At 36.8% G+C, this 18225-nt stretch overlaps 2 protein-coding genes across 2 annotated transcripts in view; one reads left to right on the forward strand and one right to left on the reverse strand.

Annotated features, from left to right (window-relative positions):
* Positions 1 to 18225, forward strand: part of qin — a 73921-nt gene that overhangs the window by 45350 nt on the left and 10346 nt on the right. The window lies entirely within an intron of this gene.
* LOC108083929 (uncharacterized) lies at positions 507 to 15154 on the reverse strand. Its single transcript, XM_070286721.1, has 4 exons — positions 14424 to 15154; positions 2171 to 2365; positions 1219 to 1329; positions 507 to 1151 (listed from the first exon to the last, which is right to left on the reverse strand). Exons 1-4 carry the CDS (start codon positions 14479 to 14481, stop codon positions 925 to 927), a joined length of 591 nt encoding a protein of 196 aa, XP_070142822.1. The 5' UTR covers positions 14482 to 15154; the 3' UTR covers positions 507 to 924.

An 18225-nucleotide genomic window follows, 5' to 3' on the forward strand; every position in this document is an offset into this window, starting at 1 on the left:
TAGTTTATGTGAACATTATGGCTGTTAATTAATAGAAGCCAAAACATCTGGCTAAATATTATATCGAAATTATCGTACCCTTTAATATATCGAATTTTCAGTCTCGACAAATATCGTAGTTAACGTTAAAAAATCGATATTAAAGAAAACAATTATTTGTTTTACTCTTGTGATACATGATACACCAAACAAAGCATCGATTTATCATACAAAAATGTTGTAAAATTTATTTCTCTCTCTAGAATCCGATATATTAAACAAAATATGGATTTATCATACAAATATCGATACAGTTTCGATATAACGAAATTTGTTTGCCATTTCTAATGAATATAATTCATTTAATATCTATATATACCCATAAAAAATACTGTGTTTTTCGCTTAAGAATAATTTTTATTTAAATTTTAATTGAAAAATTTCAAGTATGTACAAATCTTATTTGAATATTTTACAAAACCTTAATTCTTATTAAACTAATAGAAAATAAAAATAGGGGTTGCTTTTTAAAATAAAACTGGGGAAACTACTTATTGAAAATGCTATTTAATGTTGTTTATTAGATATATATACCGTAAATTACTATTATAATAGTTACCTCGAATTATTTTGCAGAATTTTATTAGTTAATTATCCCAGAAATAAATGCTACCCTGGGGATCTTTCAGAAGGGGCATTAAATTCTTTAAACTAAAGTTTGTACAAGAGCTAAAAGAACTTAATCTACAACTTATACATAAGTATTATAATGAACCGATTTGCATAATTATTTTCGATTAACTATTCCTTGCAATGGTGCTTCTTTCGCTGATTAAGTTGTCAGCTTGATGAGAACTATCCAATCTCTAATAAGAACTAAGCTACAAACTAATAGGCATCGGCAAACTTAGGCTACATGATACAGGAGGGTGGATCACTCGTGGTTCAGGTGAAAATGTCGTCGACCAGTTGCTTGGTGATGATGCGGTGAGGCCGGGTGGGATTAACCTTGGGCCGTTGATAGAGCCGGGCATTGATGGCATACAGCCGGGGCGAGAGATCGCAGCGGACGTTGAACCACCAGTCGCAGACGAAGACCGCCTGTGAGAATTGGGTGCCATTCGGGCAGAGGAACGAGGCCTGCCGTCCATCGATGTCGCAATAGTGCCAGCCTGCAGGGAAATAAATTCCAATAAATTAAATATATAACAAAATACTAGATCAAAGCGTTAAACTCACCCTGGCACCGGGTCTCCATGTCGGCAAAGAATCCCGGATACTCCTGCTCGTCGCAGTAAAAATTGGTGTAGGGCACGGCCGACAGAATGGGATAGTCAACGCCGGGGCGACCTGCAAATGATTTTGATTTTGTTATTGCAATTAGCAATGCTGTTTCCGCAAAATAAACCCAGCCTATAAAACCGAAACCAAAACAAAGTGCATGTCACGCCGTCGTCCGGTGGTTTCCAATCAATTTCACTTCATTCGAAACCTTACTTGAAAGAAACCTGCCGCAGAAAAAAATCCCCTGCTTTCCCTCCCAGTAGTGTCAACTGCAGGCGCTGCCCCCGGGGTCACCAAAATACAATAAAAAAAAGGAAACTGGGGAGAATCCAAAATAAACGCGACATAAACAAATCCCCGGACACACCCGGATCCACAGTCTCTGGCCTCTCTGGCACTAATAAATGAATTTACGAGTAGATGCACTTCTGTGCCAAATATTCATTCCGTTTGCCGAAAAAATAATTTAAAATCGTGCACTTTTTTCGGGCCTGTGGTTGATGGCCCGAAATGCATTTTCACAGCCCCATCTTCAGCTTCGTTGCCTGGAAAAGCCCGAAAAAATACATATATTTTGGCAATGGCGGATGCCCCCTCAATACCCTCATTCAGAGGAGACTTTTTTATCATCGAGGTTTGTGGCATACTTAATGATGCTGCCTGAATTTCAATTGGCATGTCAATTGCATCAACAAATGCTAACAAGACAGAAGCTTTTAGTAAGGAAATTGTAAACAATATTGTAATAACAATTTCAATATTTAAAACAAAGCTTATTTTATAAATTTTGTGTTATATTTATGCAGTAATTAACTAGGGATTGCACTCCAAAATGGTCACGAACACATTCCCTAATATATATAAAGTTTCTTAATCCCCTTAAAACATCCACATTAAGATATCTTACCAGGAATAGATTTGCCCAACTCGAGATACTCCCGCACCGAGGGACTGAGAAAGTTTTCGGGTATCTCCGGCAGATCCTTCTCCTGGCTGCTGCTCTCATCGTTCTCCAAATCCTGTTGCGGCTCTGGTTCAAAGTTGACCGGTTCCGGGGCGCGTGGGCGCTTAGCTCGCTTTGAGCGAACCGTTTCGCGGCAATCTGCAAGCAAATAGAAAATAAATGGAAAATAATTACTCGAATTGGCCAAACCTTAAAAACTGCAAAGTTCAAGGTTTCCGCGAGGGGAAATACATTAAAGTCTGGGCACTATAGTTCATGGCGGTGCCGAACCGTTGGCTTTAATGTCAAGATACAAATCGGATTAGACCGCCACTCCCTAACCCAGTTAATGAGTCGGTAGCCGAGTTAACTTTAACCTCAGATGTGTCTGACCCGCTTCTAAGACTTGCTGGTGGCGTCGCAAACAATTGTGCAACATTTGTTCTCTTACACTTGGAAAAATTAATGGTAGCTTTATACAAAATTTTAAAAATGTTGTAGGTTTTTTATTTATTTTGTAATATTTTTTAAATTTATGAGAAACCAAGTTGAACCTTAATCATAAACAAGTAGTAAAGTAACCTATTAAATATAAATTACTTCCTAACATTGGGTGTTGCTCAACATTTCCTTAGCAACATTTGTCTTTATTTGGAAGTTGCGCAATATGTTCCTAGCTTTTAGCAACATTTTCTTCTGTCTTTTTGTTTAATTCAAGTTTTTAATAAATTTTAAAAGTTTTTTTATTTCTTATCTGATTATTTTGTTTTATTTAGATTTCTTTATCTGCAGTCGTTTGTTTTTTTTGTGTAGATTTTGTTAATGCTGCTTCTGATGACAAGTTTCGTGCGGTTGCCATATTTTGCGACTGACCTTGCCGCTTCTTTGGCAGTGGGAAAAAATATATGTATATATTCGCCTGCAGAACTTTGCGGTAATTGCTCAATATTAATTTGCATTCATTTTTTGTTAGTTTTCTTGTTTTTCCTCTGCCTTTGCATAAGTTGGTTATGCGGCTCATTAGCTTGATTTGTTGTTGTACATAAGCTTGATTCATTTGCGTCTGTGATTCTGCTCTGCTTCCTTCCCAGCCCCAACAGTAATTTGAAGTTGCCTTGGAAGTTGCTTATTTTGCACCCAGTAATCATTGAAAACGAGGGCATATGGTGTATATTTTTTTGTGTAAGTAAATAACAAAGTATAAGATTTGGTCGTTTTTTGAGATATAAAGGAAAGGTTCTTTGAACATTAAATTAAGGATTTTTCAAGAAATGAAATTATTTAAAAAAAATGGGTAACTCCTTGCCTACTAATATTTTACATAACACTTTCAAGTGAACCTCTTGAGTTTATTTATTTACATTTTGCATGCCTTTCTGCTGTTGCTGCAACTGGAAGCAGACAAACAAACTTGTTCTTAATTTTAAATTCTACATTTCACGCGTAATTTATTCAGATCGCTGGCAGTTGTCGCTGCTTTTGCCTGTTGTAATTGACCTTAACCTTGTTCCGCAGTTGTCGGTTTTCAGTGTTCACTTTTTGTCTTTTTTTTTTTAAATGTATCTCAGTTCAGTTCTCAGTTTGTTTGCCGGCGATTTCGGTTGTGTAATTGAGTTGAATGTTTGTGTGGGGCCCCCTCTGGCCATAGGCACAACCTGGCCAATGATCAGTCTGGCGATTCCGAGTGTGGGCCTAGTCGTTAGACTATCGACAAGGGAAGGCGAACTCAACACAGTGCAGCTGCAACCGTTTATATCGAGAGTTGCGATGAGTAATCGCATCTAACGATCCATCTACGATTTTAATTGAAACTTCCGAGGAGATAACGAATCAATGTCGTCTCTATTTGGAGTGAGAGGTGTTGTGGCAGGTCGAGATGTGGTTGAGTTTTGGTGAGCATCACCAGGCGAGTCGAGTTAGCCATTCGATTTTAGAGAAAACAAGAGCTAGGGCTACCAAATTTGGCCATAAAATGTTTTAGATAAAGTTGTTTTTATAAATTAACAACTGTAGCTTTCTCCTTATGTGTTATAGTTTCTTCCAGACAATTTTTCTTAAAAAACAAAAGGTATTAAAACCCTCTTAAATCTTGTTGCTTCACCTGCAACCCTTCCTCTAAAAGCCCAACCCAAAATTGGTAGCATAAACCATAAAAGCATTTATATATTCAATTCAGCAAGCGGCGGTCATTAGTTAGCCACAGGTTAGCTAATTATTTAGCTCGAACAAATTAACTGTGCAAACACAGAGTGAACACGCCTCGAAAAGCAGAAACCAATTAGGCTGGATTTTGGCCAGCCGCCGCCTCTCCCACGCAGCAAACAACCGATTGGCCGAGTGCAGAAAGCATAAAATTAAAAATGAAATTATTAGGCACATGCATAAGTAGTTGGGGGGACGCCGACAAAATTGCAAAATTATATTTCGCAAAAATGCCAGCGAAATTTATTACAATTGCAAATAATTACTGCGAAAAAGAAAAACAATCAAATTGTAATTAGGCTGGCGCGAGAGCTCGCAACCTCTGAGGTGCAATTGCGGCGGCGACAAATTGTAAAAACTGCTCGGTTATTCACACATGCACATGTCCCACGTCCGAGCATAAATCTCGATATCTATATCTACTGTAGCCAAGTCCATTAGCCACGCATTTGTTGTGAGGGGAGGCCTTATGTCAAAGAGTTTTGTGCGTGAGAAAAAAAGGAAAACAGAGTGTAAATTGGTAAATAAATAACATTTTTTGGATGCCCTTCCAATCGTTGAAAACTATTTATTAAAAAATATAGTTGTATATTTGTATATCACACGTAAAAACAGACAATTTAGAATATCCTTGGACTCATAAATATTTTTACAATCATATTTGATTAATTTGTTCGCCCTCATTTATTATTTTAAATATTTAAACCATTTCTAAAATAAATACTAAAATATGTAATACTTGAAATTGACATTTATTATATATTTTATATATTTATAAAGTATTTATATACAGGGCAGACGTCTCTAAAGATTTAAAAAACCTCAAAAATAGGGCTGTAAAATTATAAATTGTTTTGAAAATACCATAAATATCTGAGATATTCGGAATATATTTATTTGGAAGCTTTTACAGATAATAGAATAAAATTCACTTGAATTAGTAATTGAAAAAATATCTTAAATCCACTTTTAAGGTATTTATTAACCCAACTTTCTGTAAGAACTCCTCTGTTAACTAATTGCCTAATTTGCATAACTAATCTGAGAACAAATGAGAATGCCCTCTGCAAGGGTATTAAAAATGCCCATAAAAAGATTCGATTTTTTTGTGTTTTTGGCCCAACGGATGGGGAGTGCGTCGTGCTCGTCGTCGTCTGGGGGCACACCCCTTTGCCACGTCAGGCGCTGTAGCTGACTGTGCGCACTGTGGGTTACCTAACCCAAAACCGATCCAAACGGACGTTGGAGCACACTCCTCCGGATCCCCTGGCCGGCCCGGACCGGCATCCTTCATGTGTTGCTCCATCCAATCTGATGATTTGGCTCGCTTTGGTTGGGTTCGTTTCGGTTTGTTCGGTGGCTTGTCGTCGCCCCTGTGATTGGGTTTTGTTTTTCGGTTTGGTTTTGTTTCAGTGCGGTGCAGTCGCATAATTAAAGTAATTGCCTTTCGTTGTGTGCGCGAAATTGAGTCAGTCGTCAGCAGCTGGGGCAAAATTAAATAGCAACAGACCAGGCCAGGCCAGACCCACTGCACAACGCATTTCACAATTGTAATTGTTGTGTGTGCTTGGTTTTGCGTTGAATTTGGCACCTTTTTCAGCAGTCCCCACACCGCCGATTGATAATAATCCCCTTGTTCCCTGGCCAAATAAATCAAATTGCCACGAAACTTTTATCAGAGTGGGCACATCTCTCACTTTTGGGCCGGTCGTCTAATGATTAAGCCCAGGGAATACGGATTCCGAACAGGGACTCTCTATTTATTTGGTGGTTTACTGGTGCTGCTGAAGTTCGTTTGCATTAAACTGTTTTGTGACTTCGACTTTTATCTAACTGGGATTATTAATGTTTTCTCTGTTATTGTTGAGGTTCGAGTTGGGGAAAACTCAATTGGTTAAATGACGGAAATTGTTTTAGCATCTTAATTAGGCTTTGTCCTTTTCACTTCCAATTAAAATCAGATATTTTCTGATTTATTCACAGTTGTTTGGGTAAAGTTATAGCAAGTTCCTGAGGGGATTTAAGCAATTCAAGTCCTTGTAAATACATTTTTTTAAGCCCTTGAATTATGAAGAATATCTGGCATAAATTTGCCGCTTAATGTCAACCATTAAGAGCCAACCGTACGCATTCTTCTTGGCCATAATCGGTTAAAGGGTTCAAAAAGCCAAGCCGGGAAGTGCCAAGTTGTATAAAGACTGAATAAATCATTGGTAAAATACAGAAAAACAAAAACAAAAAACAAAGGAGAAAGACGAATTCATGGCATATCCTTCCATGTCATGGAAAGCGGCTAGCGCGAGGAGGCAAAAAAAAAAAAACATTCAGGACAACATGCATTAACGAGGATAATTCAGTTGCCATGATGAACATCAACGGCGGACCCATGCCAGGCCGTCGTCGTCGTCGTTGTCCTTGTTGTTGTCGCCCGTAAAGCGGCGCAAAATAAATTAAGCTCATTATATAATTGAATCCTTGATAGGCTGATTATCCACACGGCTTGCCTGGCCATCGATGGGTTGGTCCGCACCATTCACCTCCTGCCAGGTGCCCACCCGCTTATTAAAAGGATAACGCCCAGTCAAGCGCAAAGGATGCGAAATGGCCAAACGCAAAAATTATGTAAATGAATTTCCTGTTGCATGCGTCGATGCGGTGGTGATGGGTGGTGCCATCGGCCCGGCACAGCGACATTTCCATAAATCTGCCAGGTGGTGGCGATACTGCCACAGTCAAATTGAGCATGGTTAGCCTTAAAAAATTATCAATAAATATAAGGTTATTTCTTATGGCCATGTTCTTTAAGAGACTTTAAATATATATTCTAATGGTAATAACAATATATTAAAGAAACGAGGTTATAAAATGCAAAAACTGAAGCTACAAAATGTATTCAAAAGCCCCCCCGATATATCCCATCGTTTGTACAGATTACTGTCGGCCATAATCAATGCAATTGCCATCTTTAAGGCCTACGACGAGAAAAAATTGTCGCGGGCTCCACCTTAAAAAATGGGGACAAAAAGCTGAGCTAAAATTGTTTTTTATGCCTGCCGCTCGATCGCCAGTCTTCGTATATTTTAACGGCAGCCTCATGCAGTCACGATTTGTTACACACACTCGGGCAAATACATATAAATCTAGATGTGTGTAGTCACAGGCCTCCTTAATCTATTGACTAAATGCATTGCATAAACCGTCAGTCGGTCGGTTTGTTGGTTGGTTGGTTAGTCCGTCGGCTGGCTGGCCAAACCTCTGAGCAGAGAGACCTAAAACAATGCCACAAAACGAACGAGTTCAGTTTCGCCGGCAGTTCGGCAGTTTTCGTGCAGCAACAACAGCAGCAGCGCTTTCAATGGCCGCAAATAGCTCAAAGGCGCTTTGTCTAGCCAGTATCAAAAATCCACCTCCATCTGAAGCCCCACTCCTGCCTGCCTGCCACCTGGAAATCCCCACTCCCTGTTGCATGGTTAAATTATGAACGCAACCAAAAAAAAACAACGAAAAAGTAAAATCTATACGCTTGGCTATGCCCAAAACCCCAACTAGTTTTATTCGCCGGCACAAAGAACTTTCGGTTCGGTTCAAGTTGCCAAATAAAATTTAATACGAAAAATACAGTTAGAACCGCTCTCGTTGTTGTCTCCTGATTTTAATCTCTTGGCCATAAGACACCCACCAATTTTCAGTTAACTGCAACTGCTTGGCTTAATGCTTAGTTTGGGCACAGGAAGAAATTAACCTGGTTTTCTAGAGATTTTTAATAACAGAAACGTACATTTGGATTTTTCATTTAAAAACAAAATGGAGTGGCGTAAATATTTATTAAGATTTTGGTAGTAATTTAAATTTAAAAAGATTGTTTGCCAAATATTTATTGCTTAAAAACATAATTGATATTAGTATTTTTATGCAATTCCTATTCATTTTATTCTCGAAAATTAAGCCTTTTGCTAGATATTTTCTTTTGTAATTTTTATCATAATATTCAAGTAAACTTTTAGGAGTTTTCATAGACAAATAAGTATATTTATTTCTCTGTACCAATACATAAATGAGCCAATAACTGCTTGGGGCTAGGATTCCATAGGAGGTGGCGGTGGTCTCAGATTGCAGCGCAAATATACAAAACACAAACTCCTTGGATACGATTAATTTGTAAACTTCTTACATAAGTTTTCGGCTTGTTGAGCTGCTGTTGGTTGGCTCATTACAACGAAAAATTTGCATTCGGGTGTGGGCGGCGTTAGGAATTTGGCTCGAGGAAGGGTTTTTAAGTTACTGAAAGGCAGTTATATGATCAATATTTTTGGGGAAATCATAGGGTTACTTTGCGGTTATGGTTTATGGATTATTACTTTGGTTCGCTTATGTGCATGTAGACCTCTGAATAAAAAACCTCAAGGCTTGGCCAAATCAGTGAAGTAATAAATAAGATTTATTTAAGAAATCATATATTCTAAAGCAGAAATTGTATGTTGTTTCTATGCTTATCTTCTTATTATGTTATAGAGTTTTAAAAACATTGTAATGATTCCTCCAAAATCCCTTATTATTTTTTCGTTTGTTCCAACTGAATTTCACCTGATTTAAGCCATTAAAAATATATGTATTATCAACCAACCAGCACCCAAAAGACCTGATCATCGTTGTCTGCTACAAAATCAGTTTAATAATAAGCTTTTATATGTAATTATGAATTTTTTCCACGTTAATTGCATTGAAAGTCGTCGACTGATTCCCACAGTTTCCCACCGCTCAAATATTTCACATTATATATATTTCCTGGGCAAACAAGGAGAGGACAGTTTTTCATTTCGCATATATCTCATAAATATAAATGACTGCATTTTTCCGCAATTTGTCGCACACAAAACAAATTTAATTTTAATTGAAAACAAGAAAGGAAGCTAACTTCGGCACGCCGAAGTTTGTATACCCTTGCAGATATCATTTCATTACATTTTACCTATACTTATTATGTTTACAGTTTGACAGTTACAGTTTTACATTCCCAGCCTTACATTTTCTCTACATCTATCGATCGTTTCTATGGCAGCTATATGATATAGTTGTCCGATTTTTATGAAATTTATACCAAAATTCTAAAATAATAAAATAAGCTTATATCTCAAAGTAGATGAAAATACGTTGAAAAACAACGAAGTTATCATTTTTTTTCCTATTAATTTCCCGATCGTTCCTATGGCAGCTATAAGATATAGTCGTCCGATTTTCGTGAAATTTTTACCAAAATTCAGAAATAAAATAAAATGGCCATATCTAAAAAATGGTGCAAAAATGTTAAAAAACATCCAAGTTATAATTTTTTTTCTAAAAATTTATCGATCATTTGTATGGCAGCTATATGATATAGTCGTCCGATCCGGCCCGTTCCGACATATATAGCAGTGAGAGTATATAGAAGACTATGTGCAAAGTTTCATTCAGATAGCTTTAAAACTGAGGGACTAGTTTGCGTAGAAACGGACAGGTGGACAGACGGACAGACGGACAGACGGACATGGCTAGATCGACTCGGCTGTTGATGCTGATCAAGAATATATATACTTTATAGGGTCGGAAACGTCTCCTTCACTGCGTTGCAAACTTCTGACTGAAATTATAATACCCTGCAAGGGTATAATATGCCACAGAGCATTAACATGAGACGCGTGAGTTAATGAATTCTGTTCAGGATTTGGCCTATGATGCCGTTGAACTTGGTATATAATTATAGACTTTTATTTGGAAATTATTTGAAAGATTATAAATATAATAATAAGAATGATAGAAATATAGGAAAAACCAAAAATTTAGTTTATAAAGTAATTAGTTTAAATATAATATTTACTGCTAAAATAGTAAATTTTGTTGTCTTGATGGAATCTATTTTTAGTTTTCTTCTAAAATATCTGACAAATTGTCAAGCATGTTTGGTGAAAATCTCAATCGGATTTGGAGCTTGACATTCTACTATATTTTTCTTTTTTTGGCTTTGCCAAACTTATCGCTTTGTTGGCCATTGACTTGGCCAGCCGATTTGCATGTGTCAGCTGGGGGGTCCGTTCCGCAGTGTTGTTGTTGTTGCTGTTTGTTGGCCAGGTCCGATGTGTTGGCTGACAGCCGCATAAATTGTTTTCTCATGTGTGTGCCAAATGTTTGACTTACGCGCAAAAATGTTTGCGCAGGTAAATCTTTTGTGTGTGCTTTGGATTGGGTCAAATATTTTTTGTGTTGGGTCTTTATTTTTGTGTTTTCCGCCAGAGCATTTGTATTTGTTGTTGTTTTTAGCCATTGCATATATAAATCAATTAATTTGAGCATGCAAATGCAAAAAGTTTTGGGGGAATTGCGTGCAGTGTGCGTTGTTGAGGCGCAGTTATTTCCTCCACCTGGCAATTCGCAACTATTTGGCGGCTTTCAGCCCACATGGCAGTGATTTCCCCGGCAATGGTCAACGCAGGTGCGCACTGACAGGGATAATAATAAGGTTAATAACGAATTTATCTATTCAAGATAATGGAAATTGCAAGAAAACCTTTTAAAATGTTGTATGTATAGAAAGACCCAAGCCAGACACATAAAAAGCAAGTATAATTTAAAACTTAAGCAAAAAAATGTCAAATATATATATATATATATATAAAAGCATGTTCCTAAGAATGTTAAAAATTATACATAAACTAAACTAAAACTGTATCAATATTTAACGCGATCAAGGATATTTGCGATAACTCGAATTATCGTTTTTTTTTTGTTTATCAAGTTCAATGTTTCAAAGTGTATATTCTTTTTGATATGATATTCAGCCTGAAATTTGTGTTAATATACCATATCATAACCCTAATGATTTCTACAAATTAAAAAAAATACAATAAAAAGAAGAAAAAATCAATTTATATATCGCAAATTAGAACTATCGATAAGTGAATATATATTTTAACGTTGCCATAAATCAGAAGAATACAAACAAACAAACCACTAAATTAAATAACACTCGAATAAAGATATTTTTTTTTTAATTTTTAAATTCAATAAAACAAAGTTTATGAAATTTTCGATATGTTATCGATAATGTACCACTTTTTGTTTCGGTACCCCAATGTTTCCAAAAGAATTATTTGTTTACAGAAAAAGAAACCCTAGACAAGCAGTTTAATTCATTTCTATATACTCTTATTCCCACTGCACCTGTACATTCCTCTGCTTGATTTTTATCATAAAAGTTTCCGCTTCGCATATCGAGTGGATATCGAAAATAATCATTTTTGTTTTCCCATACACATAAATACATATTTCGCCTGTCGCTGGCAATAATTGAAAATCATTTGCATTCGAATGGCAAATGGTTTGGCTAAAAACATTGCTGACTGTCTGTCGACAACAGTGTCTGCCTAAAGCGGATGTGCTGAACGGCAGCCGAAAGGTTATTTGCTGCCCGTAAGTGAGTTTGTTAGTTGCATGCATTACGTATACGCCGCGTTGGCCTCAGCCACCGCTCTCTAGCTTGGTTAATGCTGATGCTAATGCTAATGTGAGTGGGAAGCCATCCATTCGTTGCAATGATTGTGATGATGATGATGATGGGCCTTAACTCGAGGGCCTATGGCGGTGGCGGCGGAGTTGCATTCTTTTAGAGTCTCTTCGGAAACATAAAATCATAAAATGAAGCAAAGGCAAAGGCATATATTACTAGCAACTTTCAAATTTTAGATTGTAGTTCGGCGGCAGTTGATTTAGAAGGAACCAAGACTCCTTCTTGGTGGGTTCTTTCAAATGCGATAGGTTCTACTGAAAACTGATTTTAAGATTATGGGAAAAGATCTCCTCAAAAAAAACACTAGTGTGGCATTTTCTTTTTATTTTCTAAATTTGTGTTATTATTTGATTTAAAATTATGGTTTTTAAGATTAGGTAATTATAACCCCAAACTCTTTGTTTTATGAAGCATAAACTTACTTCCAAAATGCTCTTCATTAATCTTCGATTTTCTTCGGTTTTTTTAACCATTAAATCAACACGGAAAGCAGTTCGTAAACCTATAATTTTTGTATTATTTTTTAATTTTCACCTTACCTCTTCTTTAAGTAAACCCTCTTATTAAGTATTTACAGGGTACCTTTAACAATTGTCAATTGTCCCTTTGACATTTGCCTTGTCTCAAGTATCTTTTTGCATTTCTAAGTGTGGGCAACAACTACTGCTGACACGAGAGGTTCATTTATTTATTATTTATTTAAATAAAAAATAATAAAAAAAATCCCACTAATAATTGAACACAATGCCAGAGCGAATGTTAATTAGAGGCGAGCACAAATCGCACCTCATTGAAATGGCAAATGGGCAAAAATCATCGGAAGGCGGATCGGTTCGCATAGCCTTCGTCTTGGTCTCTTAATTTCGTTTTTTATTGTTTCTCCTTTTTTGCATTTGCCACACAAAATGTCGTGCAGCATTTTTTTATGCATGTATATATTTTTTTCGGGGTGCGGACTTGGGCAACCTTCAAATCGCAGACTAAAATGTCAAATGGCAAATAGAACTTTCCTGCCTGAAAGAGCAAGCTCTAGGAATACCCCAATGATATTTCCAGGTGTCTGGCTAGAAAGTCTTCACAGGCGGCAACATCTTTAGTTAATGCAATACGGACTCATAAATAAACTGAACTTTGGCGCAGCTTGGCAGCCTCCCAACCTGCCTGTTTAATAAAACATACAAATATTTCGTATGGTGTCGTGTTGCTCTGCGGATTTTGCAACTGCCTCAGCTCAAGCTCTTCCCAGCAAAAAGTTACGCATGCGCCAAAGTGGCCAAATGGATTTAGCCACCCGACGGGAAAAACAGACCAAAAAAATAGAAATAAAATAAAATGCAACGCCGTTTTGAACGCAGTTTTTATTTTATTTTATTTTTTTTAGGCTTGCGGTTTTGTCAGCCGGCGTTGACACTTCAAGGCAGGCGGTCGGGCGCCCACCTCCGCCTCCAAAAATATACCAAAGTACAGTGAACACTACAAATGTGTAAACTTTTAGGATTCTTGGTTCAAAAAACCATAAAATAAAGGGTAGTAAAACTAACTTTAAAGCCTCTTTAGTTCATAATCATGGACATGGACATATCCTAATCCTAAAATTAAGTTTAAGCGTCATAGACAAAGTTGCAACCCGTATTTATTGATGTACTTCAGAATAAAAGATCTGATATTAGCTTAAACTTAAAGGAATATTACGTGATCCTTACAAAGTAAGAACAGCGAAAACTATTTTATTTCAAATTTTAAATAAATTGTAACCAAATAAGCAAAGTACAAAGCATTGAAGATGAGGCTTTGTTGATTAAAATAAATTATATAGAATATTCTATTTACTTTTATTAGGATTTTTGAGAAAATTAAAACAGAAAAAAGGTCTTAATTCTTATAGAAATTTATTCAATGACTAATATGTACTTGTACCCACATATTCTTAAATACATTTCTGTAAATTTGTACATCAATTTGGAGGCACTGTCGTGTAATCTGCTAGAATTGATTGCGCTTAACTGGCATTTTTGTGTGTGTGTTTAATTCGATTTAAACAAAATGCAAGCCAAAAGCTACTTGTGCCAGTACAACCTTGTGTGGTGTGTGACCATTTAAACAACAGTTTGCAAATACCCTAGATGCGAAGTTCCACGATAAACCGATACATCAAATGAATATCTCCCCAGACCATCTAGTACTTAATCAAATTATCAAAATTGCACTCAATCATAGGCAAAGCATAATGATTGATATGCAAATGATGGCATTTATGCAAGACATTTGGGTAATTGAGATTTCAAATTTGATAAATAAAATAAATCGAAGTGACTTTCCCTTAGACTCTTTATGCTATCAAAAGTTCTTAAAGGGTATTTTAAACTTCGTTGATAGAATCGCAAGTAAACTCCCTCTACTTTGGCATGCGAGTCGCATAAATATTGTGGGAATTTATGATTTATGGCTGGGGGATTGTCTGTCTTCGCAGCTTACCAGTAAATAATAAATATCCACAAATGATGATGAACACAAAAGTTATCCTCGGCAACATGTTGCTGCTGTGTGTGCTGGCTGCTGCTGGTCCAAGTTTTGGTTGGATGCAATTCCTTTTGATTTTGATTTATGGGTTTATTATGTTTTGACCTTTTTTTTTTTTGTGTTTTTTTGTTTGTTTATTTGTTTATTAATTTGTTTGTTTAGCAAGAAAAAACTAGACACTCGCACTTACTTTCATGCACTTGAAACTGATCGAACGATCGACAAGGCAAAGGCAACCGCGACTCAACGACTCGTTAAATTTCGCTGTTGAGAAACAATTACTTTCAATCCGTTTTTATTAGCCGTTTGCACTCGTTTCATTTGCCTTATTTATTTATTTTTATTTCATTGCATTTTCCCCAGGTGGAAAATTTGCATTGGCCTATATATAAAGCGGTTCAGTCGTACTATGTGCGGCGATTGCCCAAGAAACCGCCAAAATAGCGGGCGGGTAAAAAGAGCTCCAGTTGTGCTAATGTTGCCAATGTTGCTGATGTTGCAGTTGCAATTTTCAAGTCAATGGGTTGTTGCTGCTGCTGCTACTGTCTTTTCCCCGAGACAATGGGCCACACGAATATGGCACAACACAAATGATAATGTGGCGAATCGCTCGTACAGTAGACACACTTCTTGTTTCACTTGAAAGTTATTACTATAGGTAGGTAGGTGTGCCAACCGTTCAACCAGACGCTTCAACCTCGACTGACTGCAAGCGTTGTGGTTGAATATGCCTGGCACTGCGAGATCTGGCCAGCCGCAAGATCCACTCCAATCCAACGCTCTCCGACTCGGATTTGAGTGGGTTTCTTCTTGGCGCTGGGAGCTGAACTCGTTTGTCGTGCCTCCAAAAAAAAAATATACGTTCAACTCTCGAGCACTCGAAGCTGGCCAGCTAGCTAGCTTACTTTTAATTGTACTAACTAGCTCGATCTGCTCCGCTCTGATCTCTTACGCAATGGCCAATTGGCTGCCCGATGAATCACGAAAAAGTTCCCCGAACCCTATTTTGGGCAACCTTCGCCACTTGAGAAAATCTCAAAGCCAGCTGGAAAAACTTGAAACAAAAGAACAGAAAAAAAATCATGCCCAAGCCGCGCCGCAGCTTCTAATTAATCATGTAATTAAGTTTTTCATTTCATATTTCCTATTTTTTGGCTTGAAGCTTGGAAAAGTCTGTACAATGTGTCACTATGTTGCCTTTTGGAGGCCTTTCATTTTTTTGGAGGTTTCTGTTGGTTTGTTTTTTGTTTTCTAGCCACTAAAGTGGAAGCTTCACTTACAGAAAAAGCAAATAAAAGATGGAAAGTCGTTTCAAATTGTTTTTACAAAATTAATAATCAAACGATTTCTGTTAAAAAAAATAAAATAAAAATAAAAAAATTGTTGTAAATATTCCTTATGTTAATATATCAAACAAAGTTGTATTGAAATTTATTGTATCGAAAATACTTTGATATATCGAATTTCAAATATCGAAACTATTGCATATAACGTTAAATAATCAATATTTTAAAAATATATCTGGACTGCATTTAATTTTATTATTAATTTATTTTTCTCCCTCTGATTTCATTATTCCTTTATATCAACAAAATATCAATTTATAGCACATATATCGTAAAATATTCAGACTTTCGATAAATATATAAATATTTTTTGGCATCTCCAATCCAATTTCCTGTGCTCTAAAAGAGCCAAATCCCTTTTAATTATACTGGTACTGGTTATAAAAAATTATATCTAACATGGCCGAATGCACAAGAAAAATGTTGCTAGGCAAATGTTGCTAGGAATGTGTGAAGCAACATTGATGTTGCAAAGGCTCAAAATACTAAGCTAAGTTATTGTTTTATAATTTTATTGTTATTATCCAAATACTCTAATTTTTGTAGTTAATTGTATTTTTTATTTATAAAGTACTATTCATTTTTAATTAGAATCTTTCAAGACTTTCGGTATAACTAGTGTTAATAGTATTCATAACTATTTCTGCCAGTGCCTACAGCCTAGCGCATCTTGAATGCAGTCAGTTTTGCAGTTGACCTTGCATTGGAAGTCTTTGGCTGTCACAGAATGTGACTTGGCCGAGGCATCATCGGCTCCACCAAGAGTCTTCTTTCTGGTTTTGGTCTGGTCCTGCATTTAAACGCATTTAATGGAGACGCCAAGGAGGAGCTAGAGAGAGAGAGAGAGGGGGGGCCGCTGATTTATTTGGTGCCGGTGCCAAGCCGACCAGCATTCGCAATTAGCCCTGTCCAGATGAAACCGAACTGCGGCTGCCAGCAGCAGTCAGTCAAATCGGACTCTGATCCAATGGGTGATGGCGGTAGGCAGTTCCTCAAGGCCTCCCACATAAATCATAATCACATTAGCTGGCCGCCGCGTGCAGAAACCTCTGTTCGTTCGCTGCTTCCCCGTGGTTAATTGCAAAAATAAATACAAGAAAAGCGTACACAAATTATGTATTATATAAAGCGAGAAACAATTATTAATGGCAAAAGCCAAGACAGTCAGTCAGTCGGTTATGGCTTCTGGGGCTGGGGCATTACGAAGTCGAAAAGCTGGCTAACGAGGCGGCACAAAACGCCACCAAATTGCGTGTCCGGTCGAGCGTCCGATTGTCTGTAATTGATAAACTGGCCAAAATGAACCGACTTACCGACCGACCGACTGTCCAAGTCTTATGATCGACTGGCGTCTCTGGCTTATTTACCGCAGAGTTTATTAAACAAAAATTTATGTTTACTCCAATTTCAAAAATTGCGTTTAATAATCACATTTGTTATTTACTTAACTCACTTTTTCTGTAACTTTAATTGCACACTAATAGTTTTGGTTAGTAAAGTTTTCAGTAGAACTGCCGAAAGATCTATTAAATGTTTTCCTGTCCGATTATAATGATCTCCAAAGCAGTATTAAGTCAGCTGTGTTGATCAAGTTATGACAGCTTTTAGCTCCAAGAGTCTATAAAGCATCGCAGAATGATTAATATTAAGTCAAGTTACGATCGTCCGGAGGCTACCTTAATGCTTCTTAATTATATTTATGATCATAATTCATAGGTTTATAATGTACTTTTCTACATTTTATCGGGGCATATACAATAGTTTTAAAAATGAATAATACTTTTATTCCTCCGAATTTTTAAACTGATAAATTTTAAGGCAAAATTGGAAATTAAATTTAGGAAAGGAAATCATAGTATTTATAGCTTTATTTTAAATTTTCAAAATCCAGGACCCCTAATCCAGGGAGTTTGAAATTCGTTTATGAAAATTCCTTATTATTTGCTTGCTTTTTTACCAAATTAAAAGGAAGCAGGTTCTGCTTATTATTGTTATTATTACTATTATTGGCCACTCGCAGAGTTCTGTTTTAGTATTGCCAATAAAAAAAAAGCATGTTTGTTGTGTGTAGGAAGTCAGTCTCTGTGTCTGTCAGTCCATCGGCCGGTTGCGATAATTTAAAAATGGGCTCAGCGATTGCGGATTATTGAAAAGTATTTTTCGTGGCCATTAAAACTAATTGGCGGAGGATTGTGCCTGTGAATGTGGATGTGAATATGAATTGGGCTGTGCGGACTTTGATAGACAAGGTAAACAATGGAAATGTCTATGCCGAGATATATATTAGACTCTGTAGACCAAACGGAACCCTTGACAAGGTCAAGTGAATTGATCTCGCATCGCCCGAGGCGGCGGACAAAACGATCTCCGAGTTTCGTTTTAATGATGTGCCAGATTCGGGGCTCCAACAT

The sequence above is a fragment of the Drosophila kikkawai genome, chromosome 3R (assembly GCF_030179895.1).
Source record: "Drosophila kikkawai strain 14028-0561.14 chromosome 3R, DkikHiC1v2, whole genome shotgun sequence".
NCBI classification, from domain to species: Eukaryota; Metazoa; Arthropoda; class Insecta; order Diptera; family Drosophilidae; genus Drosophila; species Drosophila kikkawai.

Coding starts and splice junctions, on each gene's coding strand:
- LOC108083929 (XM_070286721.1), bottom strand. CDS start 14,481: ATGTTGCCGAGGATAACTTTTGTGTTCATCATCATTTGTGGATATTTA. Junction 2,366..14,423: donor TGGATATTTATTATTTACTG/GTAAGCTGCGAA, acceptor ATTTGCTTGCAG/ATTGCCGCGAAACGGTTCGC. Junction 1,152..1,218: donor CATGGAGACCCGGTGCCAGG/GTGAGTTTAACG, acceptor ATTTCCCTGCAG/GCTGGCACTATTGCGACATC.